This window comes from Pelodiscus sinensis, chromosome 6 (assembly GCF_052426305.1).
Source record: "Pelodiscus sinensis isolate ZL-2025 chromosome 6, ASM5242630v1, whole genome shotgun sequence".
Taxonomy (NCBI): domain Eukaryota; kingdom Metazoa; phylum Chordata; order Testudines; family Trionychidae; genus Pelodiscus; species Pelodiscus sinensis.
The window spans coordinates 128344029-128365515 of NC_143057.1; the positions used below are offsets into that span (position 1 = coordinate 128344029).

At 61.1% G+C, this 21487-nt stretch overlaps 1 protein-coding gene across 1 annotated transcript; it reads right to left on the reverse strand.

Moving 5' to 3' along the window:
• Nucleotides 1-562: 562 nt before the first annotated feature.
• Nucleotides 563-9721, reverse strand: ENHO (energy homeostasis associated). Its single transcript, XM_089779474.1, has 2 exons — nt 9242-9721; nt 563-2291 (listed from the first exon to the last, which is right to left on the reverse strand). The coding sequence occupies exon 2, from the start codon at nt 1633-1635 to the stop codon at nt 1456-1458; it is 180 nt and encodes a 59-aa protein (XP_089635600.1). The 5' UTR covers nt 1636-2291; nt 9242-9721; the 3' UTR covers nt 563-1455.
• Nucleotides 9722-21487: the final 11766 nt, after the last annotated feature.

Consider the following 21487-nt stretch of genomic DNA (forward strand, 5'->3'; position numbering starts at 1 on the left):
AAGACTGCCTCTCCCCTTCTCCTCCCGGCTTCCACCCCCCAAGACTGCCTCCCCTTCTCCTCCCGGCTTCCACCCCCCAACACTGCCTCTCCCCTTCTCCTCCCAACTTCTACCCCCCAAGACTGCCTCTCCCCTTCTCCTCCCGGCTTCCACCCCCCAAGACTGCCTCTCCCCTTCTCCTCCCAACTTCTACCCCCCAAGACTGCCTCTCCCCTTCTCCTCCCGGCTTCCACCCCCCAAGACTGCCTCCCCTTCTCCTCCCGGCTTCCACCCCCCAAGACTGCCTCTCCCCTTCTCCTCCCAACTTCTACCCCCCAAGACTGCCTCTCCCCTTCTCCTCCCGGCTTCTACCCCCAAGACTGCCTCTCCCCTTCTCCTCCCGGCTTCTACCCCCAAGACTGCCTCTCCCCTTCTCCTCCCGGCTTCCACCCCCCAAGACTGCCTCTCCCCTTCTCCTCCCGGCTTCTACCCCCCAACACTGCCTCTCCCCTTCTCCTCCCGGCTTCTACCCCCCGCGACTGCCTCCCCTTCTCCTCCCGGCTTCTACCCCCCAAACCGACCCCCCCTTCTCCTCTCGACTTCCTCCCTTCTCCTTCTGGCTTCTCCCCCAACTGCCTCCCACCTTCTGCTCTCAGCTTCCCCCCCTCCCGACTGCCTCCCCGCTTCTCCTTCCGACTTCCCCCCTCCTGCCTGGCCTGCCCGGCCCGAGGGAGCGGCTGAGAACAGACACGGCCCACCTTTGCCGCAGGGCCGGGGACTGGTGAGACGGCTGGGGCTTGGCAGCCAGCGCGGGCCGGTCGGGCTGGAGAAGACAACGCTGCTGCGGCTGGGCGCGGCGTGGCCGGCTCCGTGGGCGGAGACGGGCTCGGGGATGGGCAGCACTACAGCTGCGTGGCCCGGCCCCCGTGCCCGTGAGACCCAGGCTGCCTCTGCCCACAGCCCCGCGCCGCCGAGGAAAAGGCCCTCCCCTCCCAGAGTCGCGGCAGCTCTCCCCACGGCCTAGAAGACACGTCCTGCCACGGAGGCCCCGCCCTTCAGATGGCGGTTTGCAACCCAGGCAGTGGAACGGAGGGGACTGGAAGAACCCCAACAAGGGGCCCTTTGAGCAGCCTTAGGAGCCCCCCACATGGGGCTTAGCCGGCCCCAAGGACAGAGCCCAGGCCAGCCTGCCCTGAGGCAGCGATCCTGCAGCTTTCGGGGAAAGGCCCGGCCTGCCTCCCATGCTCCCTTCCGAGCCCCACGCTGCTTCCTCTCGGGTCACTGCCCCGCGCCCCTCACGAGGGCAGCCCCGGCCCCTCTCTTCTCCACGGGCTGGCTGCTGAGAGGGACCCGACACCGGCCCCTCCGGGCTGCTCCAATTCCTGTCAGGTCCACGGCAGGGCGAGCAGGGGAGAGGACGAGCCATGGCTCCTTCCGCCAAGCCCTCAGCCCCCCCGCGGTCCTGCCCACGGAGGCTCAGGGCTGCAGCAGGTACTTCTCCTCGTTCTTCGTCTCGTCCGCATCCGGGCTCCTCCGGGGGCAGGAGGGCGTCCTGCAGGCCTTGCACAGGATCAGGAAGAGGATGAGGATCAGCAAGGCGATGACACAGTTAAAGGAAATGGCGACCACTGCGCCGGTGGACAGCTCTGAGCCCATGGCTGTGGCCCGGGGGCAGTCAAGGGAGAGGCCGCTCACGCCCCGGGGAAAGGCAGGCCTCCCGTGCGCCCATCGACTCCGGGGCCTCTGCCTGCCCTGGGAGGGACCCCCGGCCCAACGACGGAGACGGCTGTGCCCCCCCCAAAGGCATTCGCAGAGGAGGAGTTGAACAGCTGAGTCTAGAAGGGGGCTTGAAATCCCAGCTTCAGGCGGCTGGGAGCCCCAGGCAGTTTCTGCCCCAAGTCCCCGTAGCGCTCATTCCCACGGTTAACAAGGGGTCCGCGCCTGGGGAGGAGCTTTCATGTGCTGGTGGGGATGAGGAAGGCGTTGCCTCTCGCTCGCTCTTCTCCGCGGGGGGGCTGCTTTAGGTCCTGGCCACCCTCTCCTTCACCATGACGGGTAACACAGCACTCCCCTCTCCTGGCTATCGGCTTGCACTGGGGCCGCAGGTGGTGGCAGCAGTGGGATCTCTGCTAACTCTTGGGTTGGGTTGCGCCAGAGTCCCCGAGAGATGGGAGTGGAAAGCAGCCCAGATCAGGAAGCGTAGCAGCCGGGGAGCTCAGGCCTCTGCTGCTGGAGCTCCGGGGCCGCTTCCCGTGCGGAAGGACAGGCTCGGTCTCAGCTGTGTGGCCAGAGGGAGTCGTGTCCTGATGCGCCTGGAAAGACAAGGAAAGAGTCATGAACTGAGCGAGGGAAGACGGCTCCTCCTGCCGCTGAGGTCCCCTCCAGCCCTGCCAGAGGACGAACAGGGCAGGACTGAGGCCTGCCACCACCGGGAGGGTGCTTGGTTAACTGGATGGTATGCGCTGGCGAGTCAATACAGCTCCCTGCAGACCGAGCCCCGTGGAGCCAGCACCCGGCACCACAGCCTCCTGCTGGGAGCTGCACAGCCCTGGCGCACACCTGGCTCAGGTGAACAGGACTCATTGGCCGGAGCCACCCGCTGGCTCCAGCGTCCGACTCATGGCTCTTTCCAGCTCTCCCCTCTCCGACTGGGCGAGTAGCGTCTGCGCTCTCTGGGGAGCTGGCCCGGCCTGCGGGAGCCAGGGGCTGCAGTGGGGGGCTAACACAATTGTAGTGACTCCGAGGCAGGTGGATTAGTGTCTCCGTGAGGAGAGGGGCGTGCGATGGACGTGGGGGCTGGGCAGGAGGACAGAGGGATGGTGCCAAACAGGATAAAGTCCTCTCCCCAGATGTGGCCGGCCCAACACAGGGCTGAGCCACGGGGCAGGGCCGTACGCCCACAGAATGGGGAGAAAGGCGCATTCCCGGCACGGGGCCCTGTAGCGAGCCTGTCCCCACTGGCACGCGTCCCATCTGCTCCCCACGCTCTGCCCTCCCTGGCCCTTCGGAGATTGCCCCTGCGGCCGGAAGCGGGGCAGAGAGCCACCCTGGCAAGCTGCTGATGGATTCTTTGAGCTCACATGGAGAGTCCCTGTAGAACCCGGCACCACAGCTGGCCCTAGGCAGCCCTCCGGGTCGAGGCAGAAGCGGACCCGGGCTGCCCAGCAGGAGCCTAAGGGGGGAGGGACGCTGGCGGGAGAGCGCGGGACCCAGCTCTGAAGGCATCACTGCAGAAGTAGGAGTGACAACCCCATGGCCCCTCTGCAACAGCTTTGCCCCCTGCCCCGCCCCGGCTTTTGGGTCAGGACCCCCAGGGTTACAGCACCGCGACATTTCCAACAGAACCACCTGAAACCGAGGGTGGAACTGACCACGACAGGCCACTGTGGGGGTGTGACGGCACGTTGGGGTCCCCCGTCTCCTGCACCCCGAAATGGCACAAACAGACTGCACCAGCCGGTGGAATAGAGGAAGTTTATTGCCTCTCCAGGATACAGCACAGCACAGATGTAGTCTGGTCACAGCTGGGCTAGGATGCCTCAGGCCCCCTTGAGTTGGGGGGAGACTGGGCCCCTAAACTCCAGCTCCTCTCCCTAGGCTGTCTCATCCATCCTCACAGACAGCCACCAACCAACTAACTAACTTCCAGCCCTGCCCCCCAGCCAGGGCAGCATTCACCTTCCTTTGTTCCTCTCCATGGGGGGTGGCTGGTCACTGGTTTGCATAGTGACTCATCCTGTTTTGCTGGGTCGTGGTCCCCACGACAGCCAGTGGGGGTTACCCCAGAGCCAGCAGCATAGAAACCAGCCAGGTACCCCAACTACGTCACAGGGGGTCTCCCAACTTCCTGTGCAGGCCGTGAGCTGCGCCACGGACCCGCGCCAGGCTGGCAGTGCCTACGCCCCTGTGCCCGGGCTCCAATCCGCAGGGCGCCACGGCCCGTCCGGCGTTTCTCCGTTCCCAGCGCCGGCCGGAGCAAGTCACCCGAGAGTCACGAGCTTCCGCCAGAGCCACTGCACAGAGCCAGAAGGGGGAACGTTTGCGAGTTCGCCGCCATCGCCCAGGAAGCCTCCTCGGGGCGCTGCTGCCGTTCATCAACGGAGCCTTTTCATGCCGCCAAGGGAGCTCTGCCCAGCGCTCCACAAGCCGGCCTCTGTTCCTTCCCCAGCTGCACAGCCGAGCCCTGCCGGGCCCAGCGCCTCCTGGGAAGTGCCAAGATTCGGTGCCTGGACGGGGCAGCGCCCCGGGGAGAGGCAGGCTGGATTCCAACAGCCCTTCGGGCCTGGGGACGGGGCCGCCGCCTGGGGGGCAGCTCTTCGTGGGGGGGTCTCATGGCGACACACAAACACCCAGGGGGCAGGGAGGCGGAGGCCTGGAATTCCTGCTGCACATGGCCGAGCCCAGGCCGCCCGCCGCGCTCCCTGCCCCCAACCTGGAGCCAGGAGGGGAAACAGCCACCGGACACATCAGGGAACACCCCCACCTGGGCAGGAGCGCGGCTGTCCTGGCCAGAGCAGGGGGAGGGGCACAGGACCGGGCTGGTGGCACAAACGCCCCCCCCCCCCCTCCGGCCAGCACCCTGTTGCACTGGGCTAGGGCCCAACTCTGCTCCCCTGTCTCTAAGTTGCAGGCATAATGAGGAAGCTTCTTGGAGCTGCCTCCCTCCTCGCCCCAGCCATTCGCCCGGCAGTAACCCGCTGCCAGCCTCCTTATGTAAGCAGAGCCCCATCCCCAGGCGGCAGGACACAGCTCCTCCCCCGTGGCTGGATCCCCCCGGCTCCCTCCACAAAGGAGTCCAGACGGTCTCTCTCTGCCCCTGCAGGGCACGGGACCGTCCCCTCCCCCCCATCTCCCTCCTCTCGCAAGCCAGCGCTGCGCCCTGGGGGCAGCCAAACAAACTCTGGATCTGCAGATGGGCGCGGTGCTTCGGCCACGCAGTCCTTCCCACGGCGCCCAGCTGGGAGGGGCCCGCGAGCTCCTCTCCCTCATCCGAACCCCCGACACAATTTCTCCTCTCCCGGGTGTGTGAATCCGGCAGGCCCTCCCGCCAAGTGTGGCGTTGCATTCTTAAAGGGACACGGCCAGCCACTCCACTTCTAAAGCAGAAATACCCCTCCCAGTTGCGGCTAGCGAAGCTCCGGGGGGCTTTATGCGTGTGCTCTGATTTTCCGCCTCTCACCGACGGGAGAACGGAACGAGCCCCACCGAGTCTTCTTGTTTTACCAGGTAGCAATTCCACTTTCTGTTTGCTCGTGCCCAGCCCAGGGTGGCAATGCCGGGGGAGCAAATGCCTCCCCACACTCGACGAGTTGGCTCTGTTTTTCAGCAGCTCTCGCCGGAACGAACAGCAGAAACTGGTCTTCATGGTCTTCTGCTCTTCAAAAACACGGCTAAAAGTGGGCCTAAGGCCGGAGCCTTAGAGGGGTCAGGGACTGCCCACGTTCAGAAACTCAACAGGACGTTTCCTCTCTCGGTCTGAAATGACTTTTTGGTGTGAAGGGTTAGTTCGTGCTTTTCAAAGGGTTTTTAACAAGGCTACGTCAAAGCCCAACCTGTCAGGTGACTGTATTTGGGGAAAAAACGCTTGTGAAAACGTCTGAGATTACATAAGAACGGCCAGACGGGGTCAGACCAAAGGCCCATCCAGGCCAGTGACCGGTACCAGATACCCCAGAGGGAGTGAACAGTACGGGAACCCCCAAGGGACCCCTCTCCTGTCGCCCATTCCCAGCCGCTGACAAACAGACGCCAGGGACACCATCCCCGCCCAGCCTGGCTAAGAGCCATTGACGGACCTAACCTCCATGAATCTCTAGCTCTTTTTTTAACCTTATGGCCTTGGCCTTTCGGACCCTTGGCAAGGAGGTTCATAGAACCCTAGAACTGGAAGGGACCTCGAGACGCATCAAGTCCAGTCCCCTGCCCTCATGGCAGGACCCAGCACTGTCTAGATCCCTGCCAGGTGTGTGTCCAACCTGCTCTTAAATATCTCCAGTGATGGAGATTCCACGGACTCTATTTATTCCAGTGTTTCACCGCCCCGACCAATAGGGAGTTTTTCCTAATGTCCAACCTAAACCTCCCCTGCTGCAATTTCAGCCCATTGCTCCTCGTCCTGTCCTCAGAGGTCAAGGAGATCCATTTGTCTCCCTTCTCCCTGTAACACCCTTGTAGATACTTGAAAACACTCTCAGGTCCCCTTTCCACACTACACAAGCCCAGTTCTTTCAGTCGTCCCTCATCGCTCGTGTTTTCTCAGAGGTTCCACAGGCGGTCTGTGCGTGGTGTGAAACCCACTTCCCTTTGCTTATTTTAACCCTGCTACCAAAGGAGGAGTAAGTAAAACGTCCTTGTTTACTTCCACTACTCCAGGCACGACTGTAGAGATCTCTCTGAGCCTCCCTTTGAGTCTGTTTCCCAAGCTGGAATGTCCCAGATTTACTGCTCTCTCCTATGGCAGCCTTTACACTCCCCTCGGCATTTTTGTTGCCTTCTCGTCAATTTGGGGACTTTTTTTTTTTTTATCGTGAAAGTGTCCTAGAATGGGACAGCGTTTGGTGCCCAGTCCAGCTGAGAAGGGCTGGGCCCCTGCCCTGTATGTATCAAGCCTTCTGCATGGGCATTTGCTCTGAGACAGAAATGAATTACTAGTACCCGGCAGGACACGTAATGGGAGAAATCGATGGCACCTTTTCTCTGCCACGGTGACACAGAGTGGCCTGGGTGAGGCCTTCAGCCACTTTCTGCCTTGTCCCACTGTGTCCGAACACCCCCCTGCCTTGTCCCACTGTGCCCGAACCCCCCCTTGTCCCACTGTGCCCGAACACCTGGCAGACACGGGATCCCCTGGGGTTTCAGAGCCTGCGGCAGCGCCCCAAACGTGTCATTCTCAACCGCCTCGGAAAGGTGCAGGCCAAACCATGGGTGTGAGATGCCATCAGGGCGGGGCCCCACGGCGGTCCCGCTCTGGGCCCCCATCACACTACTTTCAGGACTTCCCACTGTGCTTTCTCACCCCAAATCGCACACCAGCAAGCTCGCCCTGAAAGCGCCCGGCCTGGAAGGAAGGCGCTGGGGAAGGGACAGAAGGGGGCATTTCCTCACTCCCCAAAGGACCGCAACACAGTGGGGAGGGAGTCACGGCACCGTCCCATAACGGGGGGCAGGCAGGCCCCGCTCAGAACACAGGAAAGGGGTCGGGGGCACAACAGATGCACTGATGCTACGAGAGCCTCCGAGGCCAGTTGTGGGGCGGCCACTCCGGAAAGCAACTCCAGCCCCGAGTCCTCGCAGAGGGAAACTGCACCAGCGACAGGGCTCAGCCGGAGATTTGTGCACACTCACACCCCGCCCGCCCGCCGCTCACACCCACCCCAGTGGTGGGTAGGGCACCATCGTGGGTGGGAGCGTCGCCTTCCTCTGAACCATCACGTGCTGGGCACCGGCACGGGCAGGGCACCCGACTCGCCAGCCTGCTCCCTCGTGACACGTCCCGTCGTGCAGGGACACAGACCGTGCCAACGATATGGCCAGGCCCTGTGGGAAGATGGGCATGGGGCTGCTTTTCGACTGGGGATGGGGGCGGGCCTGGCCCTTCGGTTCTCCCCCCGCTGCCTGTCGGTGGCGCGTGTCAAACATCCCTCTGCTGCCGTCTCCTCTGCCTCCCCCTTGGCCGCACGCACTGCAGCGGGGCCGCATTTCCAGCACCAACGGCAGCAGCACCTGGCCTGCTAGAAGCCCCTCGACAACGCCAGTCCCCGTCCCCATAGGGCCCATGCAGCCCAGGGGTTCGGCCAGCTGTGCCTCTGCACAGGGGGGAGGTGGAAGCGCCAGTGCAAAGGCACAGACAACCAACTCTGCACAGGGCAAAACAAGCACATCGGTCCCCGCACGCCCGGGCCGGGGGAGGCTCAGCCCAGAGCAGCAGGGAAACCAAAGCCGCCCCCTCCCCCACGGTCCCTTATGCAACTTTGCAAGGAGGAAACTTTGAGAGGTTCCATCCTGCAGCCCCCAAACAAGCCGCGGGGTAAACGCTGCACCAGGGGCGGCGGGAGCCGGCCAGGCGCTTTCCCCGAGCCTCTGTCAAAATCTAAGGCAGCATGTCTGGAAATTGAGGCGGCGTTTTTTGGAGGGGGGGGGGCTGCATCCAAGGAGTGGGATGTATGCAAACGGGGGGGGGGGGGGGGGGATTGTGGGCATGCAAAGGGTGCCCGTGCCTGCATTCAGAACGAGGGTGTCTCTGTGTGCAGGCAAACTGCAACCCGAGTGCACAGGAAGGGGTACTGCTGTGTCTGTGTGCATGCAAAGAGGGGTGCTGTGCACAGGGAATGGGTGGCTGTGTCTGTGCATACAAACGGGGGTGCTGTGCACAGGAAGGGGTGCTGGGGTGTCTGCATGCAAACAGGGGTGCTGTGCACAGGGAAAGGGTGCTGGTATGTCTGTGCATACAAACGGGGGTGCTGTGCACAGGGAAGGGGTGCTGGGGTGTCTGTGCATGCAAAGGGGGTGCTGTGCACAGGGAAGGGGTGCTGGGGTGTCTTTGCGCATGCAAAGGGGGTGCTGTGCACAGGAAGGGGTGCTGGGGTGTCTGTGCATGCAAAGGGGGGTGCTGTGCACAGGGAAGGGTGCTGGGGTGTCTGCGCATGCAAAGGGGGGTGCTGTGCACAGGGAAGGGGTGGCTGTGTCTGTGCATACAAACGGGGGTGCTGTGCACAGGAAGGGGTGCTGGGGTGTCTGCATGCAAAGAGGGGTGCTGTGCACAGGAAGGGGTGCTGGGGTGTCTGTGCATGCAAAGGGGTGCTGTGCAAAGGAAGGGGTGCTGGGGTGTCTGTGCATGCAAACGGGGGTGCTGTGCACAGGAAGGGGTGCTGGGGTGTCTGTGCATGCAAAGAGGGGTGCTGTGCACAGGAAGGGGTGCTGGGGTGTCTGTGCATGCAAAGGGGTGCTGTGCACAGGAAGGGGTGCTGGGGTGTCTGTGCATGCAAAGGGGTGCTGTGCACAGGGAGGGGTGCTGGGGTGTCTGTGCATGCAAAGGGGGTGCTGTGCACAGGAAGGGTGCTGGGGTGTCTGTGCATACAAACGGGGGTGCTGTGCACAGGAAGGGGTGCTGGGGTATCTGTGCATGCAAAGGGGGTGCTGTGCACAGGAAGGGGTGCTGGGGTGTCTGTGCATGCAAAGGGGGGCGCGTGTGCATTCAAGGAGGCGGGGGGTGCCGGCCGGCGCACAGAGCTTGGCTGCTCCAGCCGGGGGGTCGGTGCATTACCTGGCTCGGCGCGGAAGTTGCTGCGGGAGCCCGGTGCGCAGGCAGCAGCGGCTCAGTGCCCAGCTGCGAGTCCCGGAGCAGAGCCCCGCGGGAGGCGGCGGCTCCGGAGCGGCGGCGGGGGAGGGAGCAGGGGAGGCGGCGATCGAGCGGCAGCCCCCATGGCCGGGGCACCCCCAGCCCGGCCCCGCCTCCCGCTCCTCGGCCCGCAGCGCCCCCCGCCCCCACGCGAGATTTCACTCCCGCAACTTTCCCCGGCGGGGGGGGCAGCGCCCGGCTCCTGCCCCCCCGGGCGTGTCTGCGGGCGGCCCCACGCGTGTCACGGCCACGCGCGCACAGAGCGCGGGGGGCACCTGCAGCCGGACCCCCCCCGCCCACTGCGCTCCGGCGCGCGCGGGGCCCCCCCACGCAGGCGCTGCTGCAGGGCGGGGGGGGGAGACTCCGCGGAGCGCCACAAACAACCCCTCCCTCCTGCCAGCTGTCTGAGCCGGGGCGGGGCTTCCCGGCCACGCCTCTGCCGTCCTCCCCTCCCATTGGCCGCCTGGCGCCCACCCGCCTCCTCATTGGCCGGGCAACAGGCCGGCCCCGCCCTCTCCCACATCAGCTGGGGCAGCGTGGCCCGGGGCCAGTCCCGAAGGGTCCCCGGGGATGCGGAGCCCTGCCCCCCCCCCCTTCATCCCCTGCTGCGCTCACTAGGCCTCACTGCCCTGGGCTGTGTCCCGGCCCCGCTTCTACCTGCCCCGCCCCGCAACCCCGGGTCAAGAGCAGAACAGCAGACTTCTCCCCTGGCTGACTCGCGGGACCCCCCCCACACACACACAGAACACCCCCTCACACACACACACACAACACCCCCTCTCTCTCACACACACACCCAACACCCCCTCACACACACACCCAACACCCCCTCACACACACACACACACACAACACCTCACACACACACACCCCTCTCTCTCACACACACTCACACCCCTTCCCCCTGTTCCTGCGTGAGACCCTCGTGCCAGAGGCCTTGCACTGAGGCCCAGCTGTCTGGCTGGCCGTTTGGGGCCAGGATGTTTGTGTGTTTCTTTTCAATTCTGCGTGAATTTAGCACTGAGCAAGGAGGGGGGTAGAAAGGAAACTCCCCTCTCTACCCTGGGGAAGAGCAGACAGCACGCACCCTTCACGCACACTTACATGTGATCAGGAATGTCTGGCACTGGCAGGCCGGGCTGCTCATGCCGAAGTCCTCCTGTCTCCACTGACCCCTGACAAACCCCCCACTCTTCACAGACCCCCAGCTGGGACCAGCTCTTCACAGACCCCCAGCTGGGACTGACCCCTGGCAAGCACCCCGCTGGGATGGGCACACTGAGGTGTTGGTTTTGTTAAAATAAGTATTGGGAGTATAAAGATGTGTGTAGTGTTCAGACTCCATTGAATGCGTGTGAGTTGCTGCCTGCATTCATTTGACTGGTCACCTCCATAGCCCGTCTTATAAGGTGATATTTCAGGCCTCCACAATAGCCAGACAGCAGAGAAGCATTAACTACTGTGAAATTGGTCTCCAACAAAGTGTAAGAAGGCCCAATGACAGCTGTGTGGATTGCGTCTCCTCTGTCTCCCCGCCCTACAGCTGCAAATGACCTCTCCCATCAGCTGAGTTTGCAACTCACAGCAGGAGGAAGGGAACAAAAAGCACTGACAAGAAGAAGCTGTTTCTGGTTGCTGCTTGAACTGTGTGGGGCAGGGATTCAAGGGGAGCCAGGGTTGGCCCCAAAGGACTTGTAAGGTTTGCTTTTAGAAATGCAAGATCGGAACTCGGCGGTGCACATGGTTTCTGGCTTTACCCTTGTAAATAACTTCCTTATTTCCTTTTCCTAGCTCACAGCTCTTTAGCTAGTTCATTACGGGATTGGCTTCAACCCTAAGGCTACGTCTACACTGCCACGCTATTTCGGGAGACCGGAGTATCCCGAATTAGCTGTCCCGCGTCTTCCCAGCAAGCCCGTTACTTCAGGCTCACTATTCCGACGTCCCTGTAAACCTCATTCCATGAGGAGTAAGGGAAGTTTCGGAATAGCGGGTTATTTCCAAATTTGGCGCTGTGTAGACCGCAGCGAATGATGAAATCAGCTGTTTGGAAATAGCAACGAAATAAGAGATGCAATTTGCATAGCTCAGATTGAGACTCTTATTTCGAGTTACGGTGCAGTGTAGACGCACCTTAAGTGACGGGTCCTTTGGGACCGGGAGTCCCCTGAATAGTGCTGTGGACCTTGGGGGAAGGGGTCACCCAGGCAAGCTTGCCTGGATGGCAAGACAGACAGAGTAGGGATGTTAATGGGTAACCGGTACCTGGAGAGCAGCCCCCTGCCCATGGCCAGCCACAGGCGGAGGGCTGCTCCAGCCCCGTTGGGCCCCCCCATGGGGCTGGGAGCCAGCAGCCCTGTGGAAGTGGCCTTGGAAGCAGCAATGGCTCCTAGAAGTGGCAGTGGCTCTTGTGCCAGAAGCAGCCGGGCTGGAGTGCCCCCAGCATCCCTGTTTAATCAGTGAATCGGTTAAAGTTAACGTTTAACTGGTTAACTGAGATTGCACACCCCTAGACCGCGCGCCCCAGGGCAGTGTCTCGCGCCGAGGTTTGACTGTTACAGTGCCTGAGGCATTTACACTTGGCAAATGGCTGGTGAAAACGAAGTGTAGAATTCATAGCCCAGCTGGGGGGTTTTCGCTGGTTCCTATCAGCAGCACCTTCCAGGGTTCCCGCTCAGATTTTCCATCCATGAGCAGGGGGAGTTTTGTCCTGTGCACCAATATAGAGGTCACGTGCACTTGGTCGGATGGGTGCCCATATATATTTCAATATTATGGCAGAAGGGATATAAAACAGCCCTTCCCAGGCACCAAGAATTAAAAAGGGCTGTCAAGTCGGAACTTTCACCCGCACACCCTAATTACTAAGGCTGACCCCAAGTACCAACGTCCTGTGTCGTGCCCTCAGTTCCAGATAAGGTAAAAAGTCATCCCCCTCTTCCCCCCCCCACACATACTGCAACGTTTGAACAATAGGCTGGTTTTTTAATGACCTATGCTGAGCAGCTACACAACACCAGTAATAAAAGGGGACAGGAAGGGTTTCCGTGGCTGCTGCGGTTCTCAAGGTTGGCAGAACCTGACCGGCCACAAGTGAACTGTGTCTAGTACTTTGCAATGGGTAGACTCCGCAGATGGTGGCTGCCGGAGTTGGAGCCAGGCTGCGTGTGGCTGCCGCAGGGCCGCGGTGCATGGTGACCGCATGGTGAACCTATTATAATATGGGTGGGCTGTGCCCACAAAAACTCATGATCTCATCTACATGTGTTGTTCATCTATAAAGTGCTGCCAGACCATTTGTTGTGTGTTAGGTTTATCCCGTACAGACTAACTCGGCTACCCCCTGGAGCTATTATAATATGAAGGATTCTGATGATTGTTTCCTACATCTTTGCTGTGATGTGCTGCTTTCTTTCCACTTGGGTGTTCCTTCAATAGGAGCTGTGTTACATTCCGGGCTGCGTAAGCCCGACTCCTAGACTACATCTGCACTGCAGGCTTCTTGCACAAGAACAGCCATTCTTGAGCAAACACTTGTGGAGCAGCTACACGGCACACAAGTTCTTGCACAAGAAAATTGACAGTAAAGCATCAGAAGAGAGGGCTTCTTGCGCACGGGTTATTCCTCTCCCCATGAGGAGCTCTTGCGCAAGAGGGCAGTGTGGACAGGAACAGGGGTTTCTTGTGCAAGAAACCCCTATGGCTAAAATGTCGAGTGTGATGGAATATCGATTGTGACGGAATGTCGAGTGTGACGGAATGTCGAGTGTGATGGAATATCGATTGTGATGGAATATCAATTGTGATGGAATGTCGAGTGTGACGGAATGTCGAGTGTGATGGAATATCGATTGTGATGGAATGTCGAGTGTGATGGAATATCGATTGTGATGGAATGTCGAGTGTGTCCGGTATTTTTGTTGATGCCATCTGGAAATGCTATTCACCAGTGCTCGGTGGAGAGCCAGGGCTGCCACGCTGCGGCCTCATCCCCCTGCCCCACGGCAGCTGGGGAGAGAGCGTGGAGCCTGCTGAGGCCTCAGCCTGGACCCTGATGGTGGCTGGAGGAGAGAGTCGGGGCTGGCATGGCCTCTGTCCTCCCTAGCAGCTGGAGGGGAAGAGGGAGAGCCAGGGCTGGTGTGGCCAGGATGGGAGGGGGCAGAGCCGGGGTTGGCGTAGTCTTGGCCCTGCCCAGCACCTGAGGCAGGAGGAGAACTGGGGCTAGCCCACCCTCAGGAGCAGGGAAAGCCATGGCTGGACCAACCTCAGCCTGGTGGCCTGGGGGCGAGGGGGCAGGCCAGGGCTGGGGACAGCCGGGGTGGGGGGTGGGGAGAGAACCAGGGCTGCCTAACCCCAAAGAGAGAGAGAAAGAAAAATCCCTGTCAGTTAAAGTGTCCATGAAGAAAGAAAGAAAGAAAGAAAGAAAGAAAGAAAGAAAGAAAGAAAGAAAGGACTTTGTCCTCCCCTTCTCCCCTCTTTTTCAGCTTCATATTTTGGAAGTGGCTTGTGCCCACGAAGGCTCAGGATACGGTTTGTCAGTCCCTAAGGCGCTACAGAACCACTGGGCTGTGTCTAGACTGGCAAGTTTTTCCGCAAAAGAAGCTGCTTTTGCGGAAAAACTTACCAGCTGTCTACACTGGCCACTTGAATTTCTGCTTTTGCACAAAAGGGCCAGTGTAGACAGCTCAGAATTGTTTTGCGCAAAAAAGCCCCGATCGTGAAAATGGCGATTGGGGCTTTTTTGCGGAAAAGTTCATCTAGATTGGCCACGGATGCTTTTCCACAAAAAGTACTTTTGCGGAAAAACGTCTGTGCCAGTCTAAACGCTCTTTTCCGCAAAAGCATTTAACGGAAAACTTTTCCGTTAAAAGCATTTGTGGAAAATCATGCCAGTCTAGACATAGCCCTGGTGTTTTTTAAGTTTCTTTAGTTACAGATGAACATGGCTCCCCCTCGGAGACCCTGGAATGCACAAGATCAACCGTAAATTCCAAAGCACCCTCTTCCAGGTGGCTCTCTATCCTGAGTGTCTCAAAAATCCCCACTGGTATCAACTGGGCAGCCAGTAATTCCAGCCGGAAAAACCCTTCGACTGAGATCAGAGATGCAGGCGGATTAGAGCGGGTGAAGAGTCTAGAGGGGAATTCCCAAAGCTCTGGTGAGGCAGATCCATGAACTACTCACCATGGGACCTCTGGCTGTCTGTGGCTGGCTCAGGCTGCAGCCCTGAGCTTCCTGGCATGACATGGGGCATCGGGTGGCTTCCTGCTGGGTTTGCAGAGAAGGACAGGCCTGGGACTAAGGAGGGTTCCATTCTTGGCTCTGCCACAGGCTTCCCGGGTGACCTTGTGCAAGTCACTTATCTTCTCTGGGACCTCCCTCCCGAGCTGTCGGAGGAGGGTAATAATCCTTCCTGTCTTCCACTCATCATGCCCCACTCTCTGGGGGAGGGCTGTCTCCTGGTTGGTGTTGGTACAGATGCTCCGTGCAGTAGGGCCCAGATTGTGGTCACAGTGCAGCACCTGGCAACATGCGACCCTGATCTCCAAGCCCTTCGTGTCATGCAAAGAACCCTCGCGGCCCGAGCATTTGAAAGACTCGGGGCCTGATTCTGCTCTCCTTTCTGCTTTGCAAGATGGCAGGCAAAGCTGCGATGGGCCAGACAGGAAGGATGGTGCAATGGTTAGAGCGCTGGCCAGGGACTCCATTCCCTGCTCTGTGAAACGCTGTCCGGGGTCCTGAACCTCTCCCCCCTGCACACCCATCAAAGCCCATTTCTGCAGGATGTGGCGCAACAGCTGCCCCGGAGATCAGATTTTGGGGAGCGGCCGAGCTTTCTCTGAAGGATTTTGATAAGCAACAGGGCGACCAATAGCATGCACTCCCAGCACTCTGTGCCTTCAGCTCCCTGGTCTCAGCACACTTTAGAAAGGGCAGTGAGCCCACTTTGGCGCCAGTGAGGAAACCAAACCATGGCAAGGTCAAGTGTCATGGGCAAGGGCAGCCAGCAAGTCAGTGGCATGGCTGGGAGTGCAACTCAGGCGTTCTAGTCCAACGCCTGGAACAGCAGCCATGCTGGAATTGGGCCGGGGTATCCGGCGTCTTGCAGAAAGGCCAGTGGGGGAAATGCATTTGCTAGCCCTGTCCTCTGGAAACCAGCACGCAGATTTCCAAACCGCAGGGGATGTGGGCCCTGCACAGAGTGGAGCTAATGCTCGTGCTGAGGATGGGCGTAAGAAATCGGGCCGGGGTGACGGGAGCAGGGGAGACATGCGCCGGGAATCAGCCTGCCTCACTAGCCGGCAGCCGGCGTTTGCTGATTCTGCTGGGGTAAATAATAAATACAAGGCGCTGGCTAGACCCAGGGGTCCCAGTTCTGAGGCAGTTCTATAGCGAACCGTGACAGGGGCTCTGCCCCACACCGGCCCTTTAAGGGTAAAAACCCAGCCCTGGGGGAGAGAGAGCAAAGCCCACAGCTGAGGCAGATATGGCCAATTATGGCCCAGCTGGGGGCTGTATAAATAAGGGCTGGGGGGGACTAGCTGAGGCTTGCTGGAGCTGGGGAGCAGGAGGGACCTAGCTGCCAGGGAAGCTGGAGGCTTCTAGAGACAGAGCAGGGCTGAGGAAAGGCCTGAGGGTACATGGGGGGCAGCCAGGGCAGGCCTGGGGGGCAGGTCCACCCCCCTTGCCTGTGCTGAGTGGCCATGTCAGATGCAGTTTGCCCCTGAGGCAGGGGCTAGATGAGGACTGGCTGGAGACAAGGTGGGCAGAGGGGAATTGGGGTTCCCTGGGAGGGGAGGACCCCAGAGTGTAGAGACTGATAACCCCTCCCCCTGGAAGGGGGCTGAGAGGCATGGGAGTGGGCTTGGCCAGAGGGACGGGTGCTGCAGTCTGGGAGCGACGTGGGCCTGGAATTGAATCAAGGAGTGTGGACATGGAGAGACACCAGCCAGCAGGGGGCGCCCTGGTGAAGAGCTAATCCCCAAGGCTGCCAGCAGGGGGCGCCCTGGTGAAGAGCTAATCCCCAAGGCTGCCAGCAGGGGGCGCCCTGGTGAAGAGCTAATCCCCAAGGCTGCCAGCAGGGGGCGCCCTGGTGAAGAGCTAATCCCCAAGGCTGCCAGCAGGGGGCGCCCTGGTGAAGAGCTAATCCCCAAGGCTGCCAGCAGGGGGCGCCCTGGTGAAGAGCTAATCCCCAAGGCTGCCAGCAGGGGGCGCCCTGGTGAAGAGCTAATCCCCAAGGCTGCCAGCAGGGGGCGCCCTGGTGAAGAGCTAATCCCCAAGGCTGCCAGCAGGGGGCGCCCTGGTGAAGAGCTAATCCCCAAGGCTGCCAGCAGGGGGCGCCCTGGTGAAGAGCTAATCCCCAAGGCTGCCAGCAGGGGGCCCCCTGGTGAAGAGCTAATCCCCAAGGCTGCCAGCAGGAGGCGCCGTGGCGGTAAGTGTCCCGTAACACGAACTAGCCATGTTATTCTGGAAGTGTAAACAGCTCTGGGAGCCGCGTAGCCACCCTCTGCTGGCCAAACAGCCTCACGTGGCTAGTGGCCGAGGGCAGAGGCTCCTGCGCCATCCCGTCAGGACTAAAAGAAGCCGCCAGCCCCTGCTGACCCTGGCTAAGGGCGTGGGGCCGAGAGGCTCTGTGCAGCAAGGCCGGTGGCTGAGCCTGTCTGCGGTTGGGAACAGTCTGTGTTCTCCTGTGCCCCGTGAGGGTACCTGGGCTGGTCTGACAGCTGGGGCTTTGGGCTTCCCCCAGCCCTTGCACTGGTCCACATGCCCACCTACTGCAGAGGGAAGGGGGGGCAGGTGGGCAGAGAGATCTCTGGGCCCTGGACTGCACTGGCATGGGAGGGAAACCTGCCCCACTTCAAGGCTGGCTCAGGGCTCTGGTAGGGGCCTGCCAAGCCACGCTCCTTCAGAGGAGAAGTGAGGCCTGTTTGTGGTCCCAAACGGGGGGGGGGGGGGGGGGTCTGTGTAGCACCAACGGACAGAACCAAACCTGGGATCTCTGGGGCTTAGCACATGAGCCTCTGCCTCTGGGAGGCTTGGGGGGGGGGGGGGAAGGTGTCACTGAGCCATAGAAAAATCAGTTGGGGGCTGCACACAAGTGAGAAGCAAGAACCACATTCCCCTCGCACACCAGAGTCTGGGGGAGGGCCTGGCCCGTCAGGCATAAGATGAATGTGTGTGTTTGCACAACGTGTCCATGGTGTGTGTGTGAATGCGCAGGGGCTAAGGGTCTGTGTTGTGTGTGCTTGGGCTCAGCCTCTGTGGGGTGTGGGTGTGTGCGTGCTTGGACTAGAATTAAGGCTGTGTGTGTGTGTGTGTGTGTGTGTGTGTGTGAGCGCACGCAGGCTAAGGATGTGGGGGAGCTAAAGGTACTTGGGCTAAAGGTCTGCGGGTGTGTGTGTGCACACTTGGGCTAAGGGTGTAGGGTGGGTGGGCAGGTGTGCATGGCATGGGGGGGTGTGCGTGCATACTTGGGCATGAGGGGGTGTGTGTGTGTGCGTGCATGCATGCTTGGGCATGAGGGGGTGTGTATGTGTGTGTGTGCATGGCATGAGGGTGTGTGTGTGCGCGCATGCTTGGGCATGAGGGGGGTGTGTGTGTGCATGGCATGAGGGTGTGTGTGTGTGTGTGTGCATGCTTGGGCATGAGGGTGTGTTTGTGTGTGTGTGTGCATGGCATGAGGGTGTGTGTGTGTGCGCGCGCATGCTTGGGCATGAGGGTGTGTGTGTGTGCATGGCATTAGGGTGTGTGTGTGTGTGTGCATGCTTGGGCATGAGGGTGTGTTTGTGTGTGTGTGTGTGTGTGTGTGCATGGCATGAGGGTGTGTGTGTGTGTGTGTGCATGGCATGAGGGTGTGTGTGTGTGTGTGTGCATGCTTGGGCATGAGGGGGTGTGTGTGCATGCTTGGGCATGAGGGGGTGTGTGTGTGTGTGTGTGTGTGCATGCTTGGGCATGAGGGGGTGTGTGTGTGTGTGTGTGCATGCTTGGGCATGAGGGGGTGTGTGTGTGTGTGTGTGTGCATGCTTGGGCATGAGGGGGTGTGTGTGTGTGTGTGTGCATGCTTGGGCATGAGGGGGTGTGTGTGTGTGTGTGTGTGTGTGCATGCTTGGGCATGAGGGTGTGTGTGTGTGTGTGTGTACATGCATGCTTGGGCATGAGGGTGTGTGTGGGGGAGGGGGTGTGTCTGTGCATGGGCTAAGGGTTCCTGGGGGGGGGGGGGTGTCTGTGCATGGGCTAAGGGTTCCTGCGGGGGGTGTCTGTGCATGGGCTAAGGGTTCCTGGGGAGGGGGTGTGCCTGTGCATGGGCTAAGGGTTCCTGGGGGGGGGTGTCTGTGTATGGGCTAAGGGTTCCTGGGGGAGGGGGTGTCTGTGCATGGGCTAAGGGTTCCTGGGGGGGTGTCTGTGCATGGGCTAAGGGTTCCTGGGGGGGGGTGTCTGTGCATGGGCTAAGGGTTCCTGGGGGGGGGGTGTCTGTGCATGGGCTAAGGGTTCCTGGGGGGTGTCTGTGCATGGGCTAAGGGTTCCTGGGGGGGGGGTGTCTGTGTATGGGCTAAGGGTTCCTGGGGGGGGTGTCTGTGCATGGGCTAAGGGTTCCTGCGGGGGGTGTCTGTGCATGGGCTAAGGGTTCCTGGGGGGGGGGTGTCTGTGCATGGGCTAAGGGTTCCTGGGGGGGGGGTGTCTGTGCATGGGCTAAGGGTTCCTGGGGGGGGGTGTCTGTGTATGGGCTAAGGGTTCCTGGGGGGGGGTGTCTGTGCATGGGCTAAGGGTTCCTGGGGGGGGGTGTCTGTGCATGGGCTAAGGGTTCCTGGGGGGGGGGTGTCTGTGCATGGGCTAAGGGTTCCTGGGGGGGGGTGTCTGTGCATGGGCTAAGGGTTCCTGGGGGGGGGGGTGTCTGTGTATGGGCTAAGGGTTCCTGGGGGGGGGGGTGTCTGTGCATGGGCTAAGGGTTCCTGGGGGGGGGGGTGTCTGTGTATGGGCTAAGGGTTCCTGGGGGGGGGGTGTCTGTGCATGGGCTAAGGGTTCCGGGGGGGGGTGTCTGTGCATGGGCTAAGGGTTCCGGGGGGGGGTGTCTGTGCATGGGCTAAGGGTTCCTGGGGGGTGTCTGTGCATGGGCTAAGGGTTCCGGGGGGGGGTGTCTGTGCATGGGCTAAGGGTTCCTGGGGGGGGGGTGTCTGTGTATGGGCTAAGGGTTCCTGGGGGGGGGGGGTGTCTGTGCATGGGCTAAGGGTTCCTGGGGGGGGGGGTGTCTGTGTATGGGCTAAGGGTTCCTGGGGGGGGGGGGTGTCTGTGTATGGGCTAAGGGTTCCTGGGGGGGGGGGGTGTCTGTGCATGGGCTAAGGGTTCCTGGGGGGGGGGGGGTGTCTGTGTATGGGCTAAGGGTTCCTGGGGGGGGGGGTGTCTGTGTATGGGCTAAGGGTTCCTGGGGGGGGGGGGCTGTGTATCTGGGCACGCCGGCAGCCATTTGGAAGCGACCGTGTTGGCTGCATTCACAGCCTCTCCGCCGCCACAGCTGCCTGGTCGCCGTCATGCCAACGCTCTGCCCCGCTGGGAGGCTAATCCCTGCTCCTGCTGCCTGCCCTCGTTAGCAAGGCCAGGGAGACATGCACACGCTGCCCCTCGCTACGCCCTCGGAGCCGGTGCTGCTCCTGCTTCCCTGACCGCCTTGCGTCGGAGAGAGCTGCTCTTCCGCTAGCCCCTAAACCCTGGTTTGCTGAGAGCCCTCTAGCCAGGCAGGGAGGCATCGCTACCCCCACGCTACTGAGCAAGGAAACTGAGGCACAGAAAGGGGACGTGCCTGTGATGCTGGCAGAGCCGGTGCCAGCTCCTGCCAGAGTCCCCGTGTCTCCGCTGAACCCTGGTGAAGCTCGCTGGGACCTGTCCGGTGCCCATCGGGATTAGAGGTGTTTCACGGGTAGACACTAGTGAATGCTTGTGAGCTGCAGCCTGCATTCATCTCCTGGAGAACCTCGGCACCCCAGCTAGGAAGGCAAAAGCCGAGCCGTTGTCTTGGGAGCCCCTGTGCTTAGGGCGATTCAGAGGCAGGACAGAAATATTCATTAGCCGAGGGGCTGCGTGCCGACGGGTCCTTTTGTCCGTCCCCTCGGGATCCAGCGCGTTAGAGGAGAAAGGCCATTCGTTGTGCGCAAGGGGCTGGCCGCCTCCAGCCACGTTCGTCTAAACGTACGTATTCGGCTCCAGCCCCGGCCGCTGCGCCTCGGAGACCAGCCACTGGCCCGCGGGATCACTCTGGGCGGGTTGGGGTTAAAATTCACCTTGGTCTTGAACGCGGGGCGGTTCATGTTCCTGTTGGACAAAGAGCCCCGGAGCGCACTTCCTAAGCCCGGCCGGGGCGGGGTGTGAACCTGGATCCTCACTCCTGAAGCAGGGAGTCGTGTGGCCCAGGGAAGTACCCAAGAGGCAGGAGGGGTGTTTCTCTGGGGGTAGTATGGAGGCACACAAGTCACAGGCCCCTCCTCGGCCTGCCCCAGATTCCAGCCTGGCCCCCTCCCGGCGCAGCAGAGAGCGGTGACTGCAGGGAGAGGGAGCAGCAGGGAGGGACCTCTGAGGTCAGTGTGCCGGGGGGTTGGCTCAAGCTGTTTGGAAGGGCCAAGCCCACCCCCCCGGGGTGTCCTGCCCAGCCGAGTCCCCAGCTATCCAGCTATGATACATCCTGAAAGCACAGGACAGAGGAAAAGTGATTTATTCCCCCTTGTATGGGGGAAACTGAGGCACGCGGTGATGCTGCAACTAGCCCACGGAGCCAATGGGAGCTGAGTTCAAGATTCCCCCCATGTCCCAGCCCAGAGCCTACCCCATCCTCCCCACGGAGAGAAGTTTATTCTCACACACCTTAAGGAGGCTTTCCTGAGGACGCGCCTGCTGCTCAATTTCATCCCCTCCCGCCCAGGCTGTGCCCCTTGGCGCTGCCCAGACTATCTCCTTCCCTCCTCCATCTTGCCGGGCCTCCCTGCTAGTGGCACAGCGCGCTGCACCCTCCCCGGGGAATGGTCCCCCCCATCTGCTAACGAGAGAGGAGCTATTTTTAGCCCAATCTGCCTGCCACTCCGGTGTCATTGATTGGGGCTGGCTGCTCGCGCCGCACGCCCGGGCGCTCGCCAGATGAGGCAGGAAAGTCGCCTGCCGCTACTCGGGCAGCGCTCCAACCCCGGT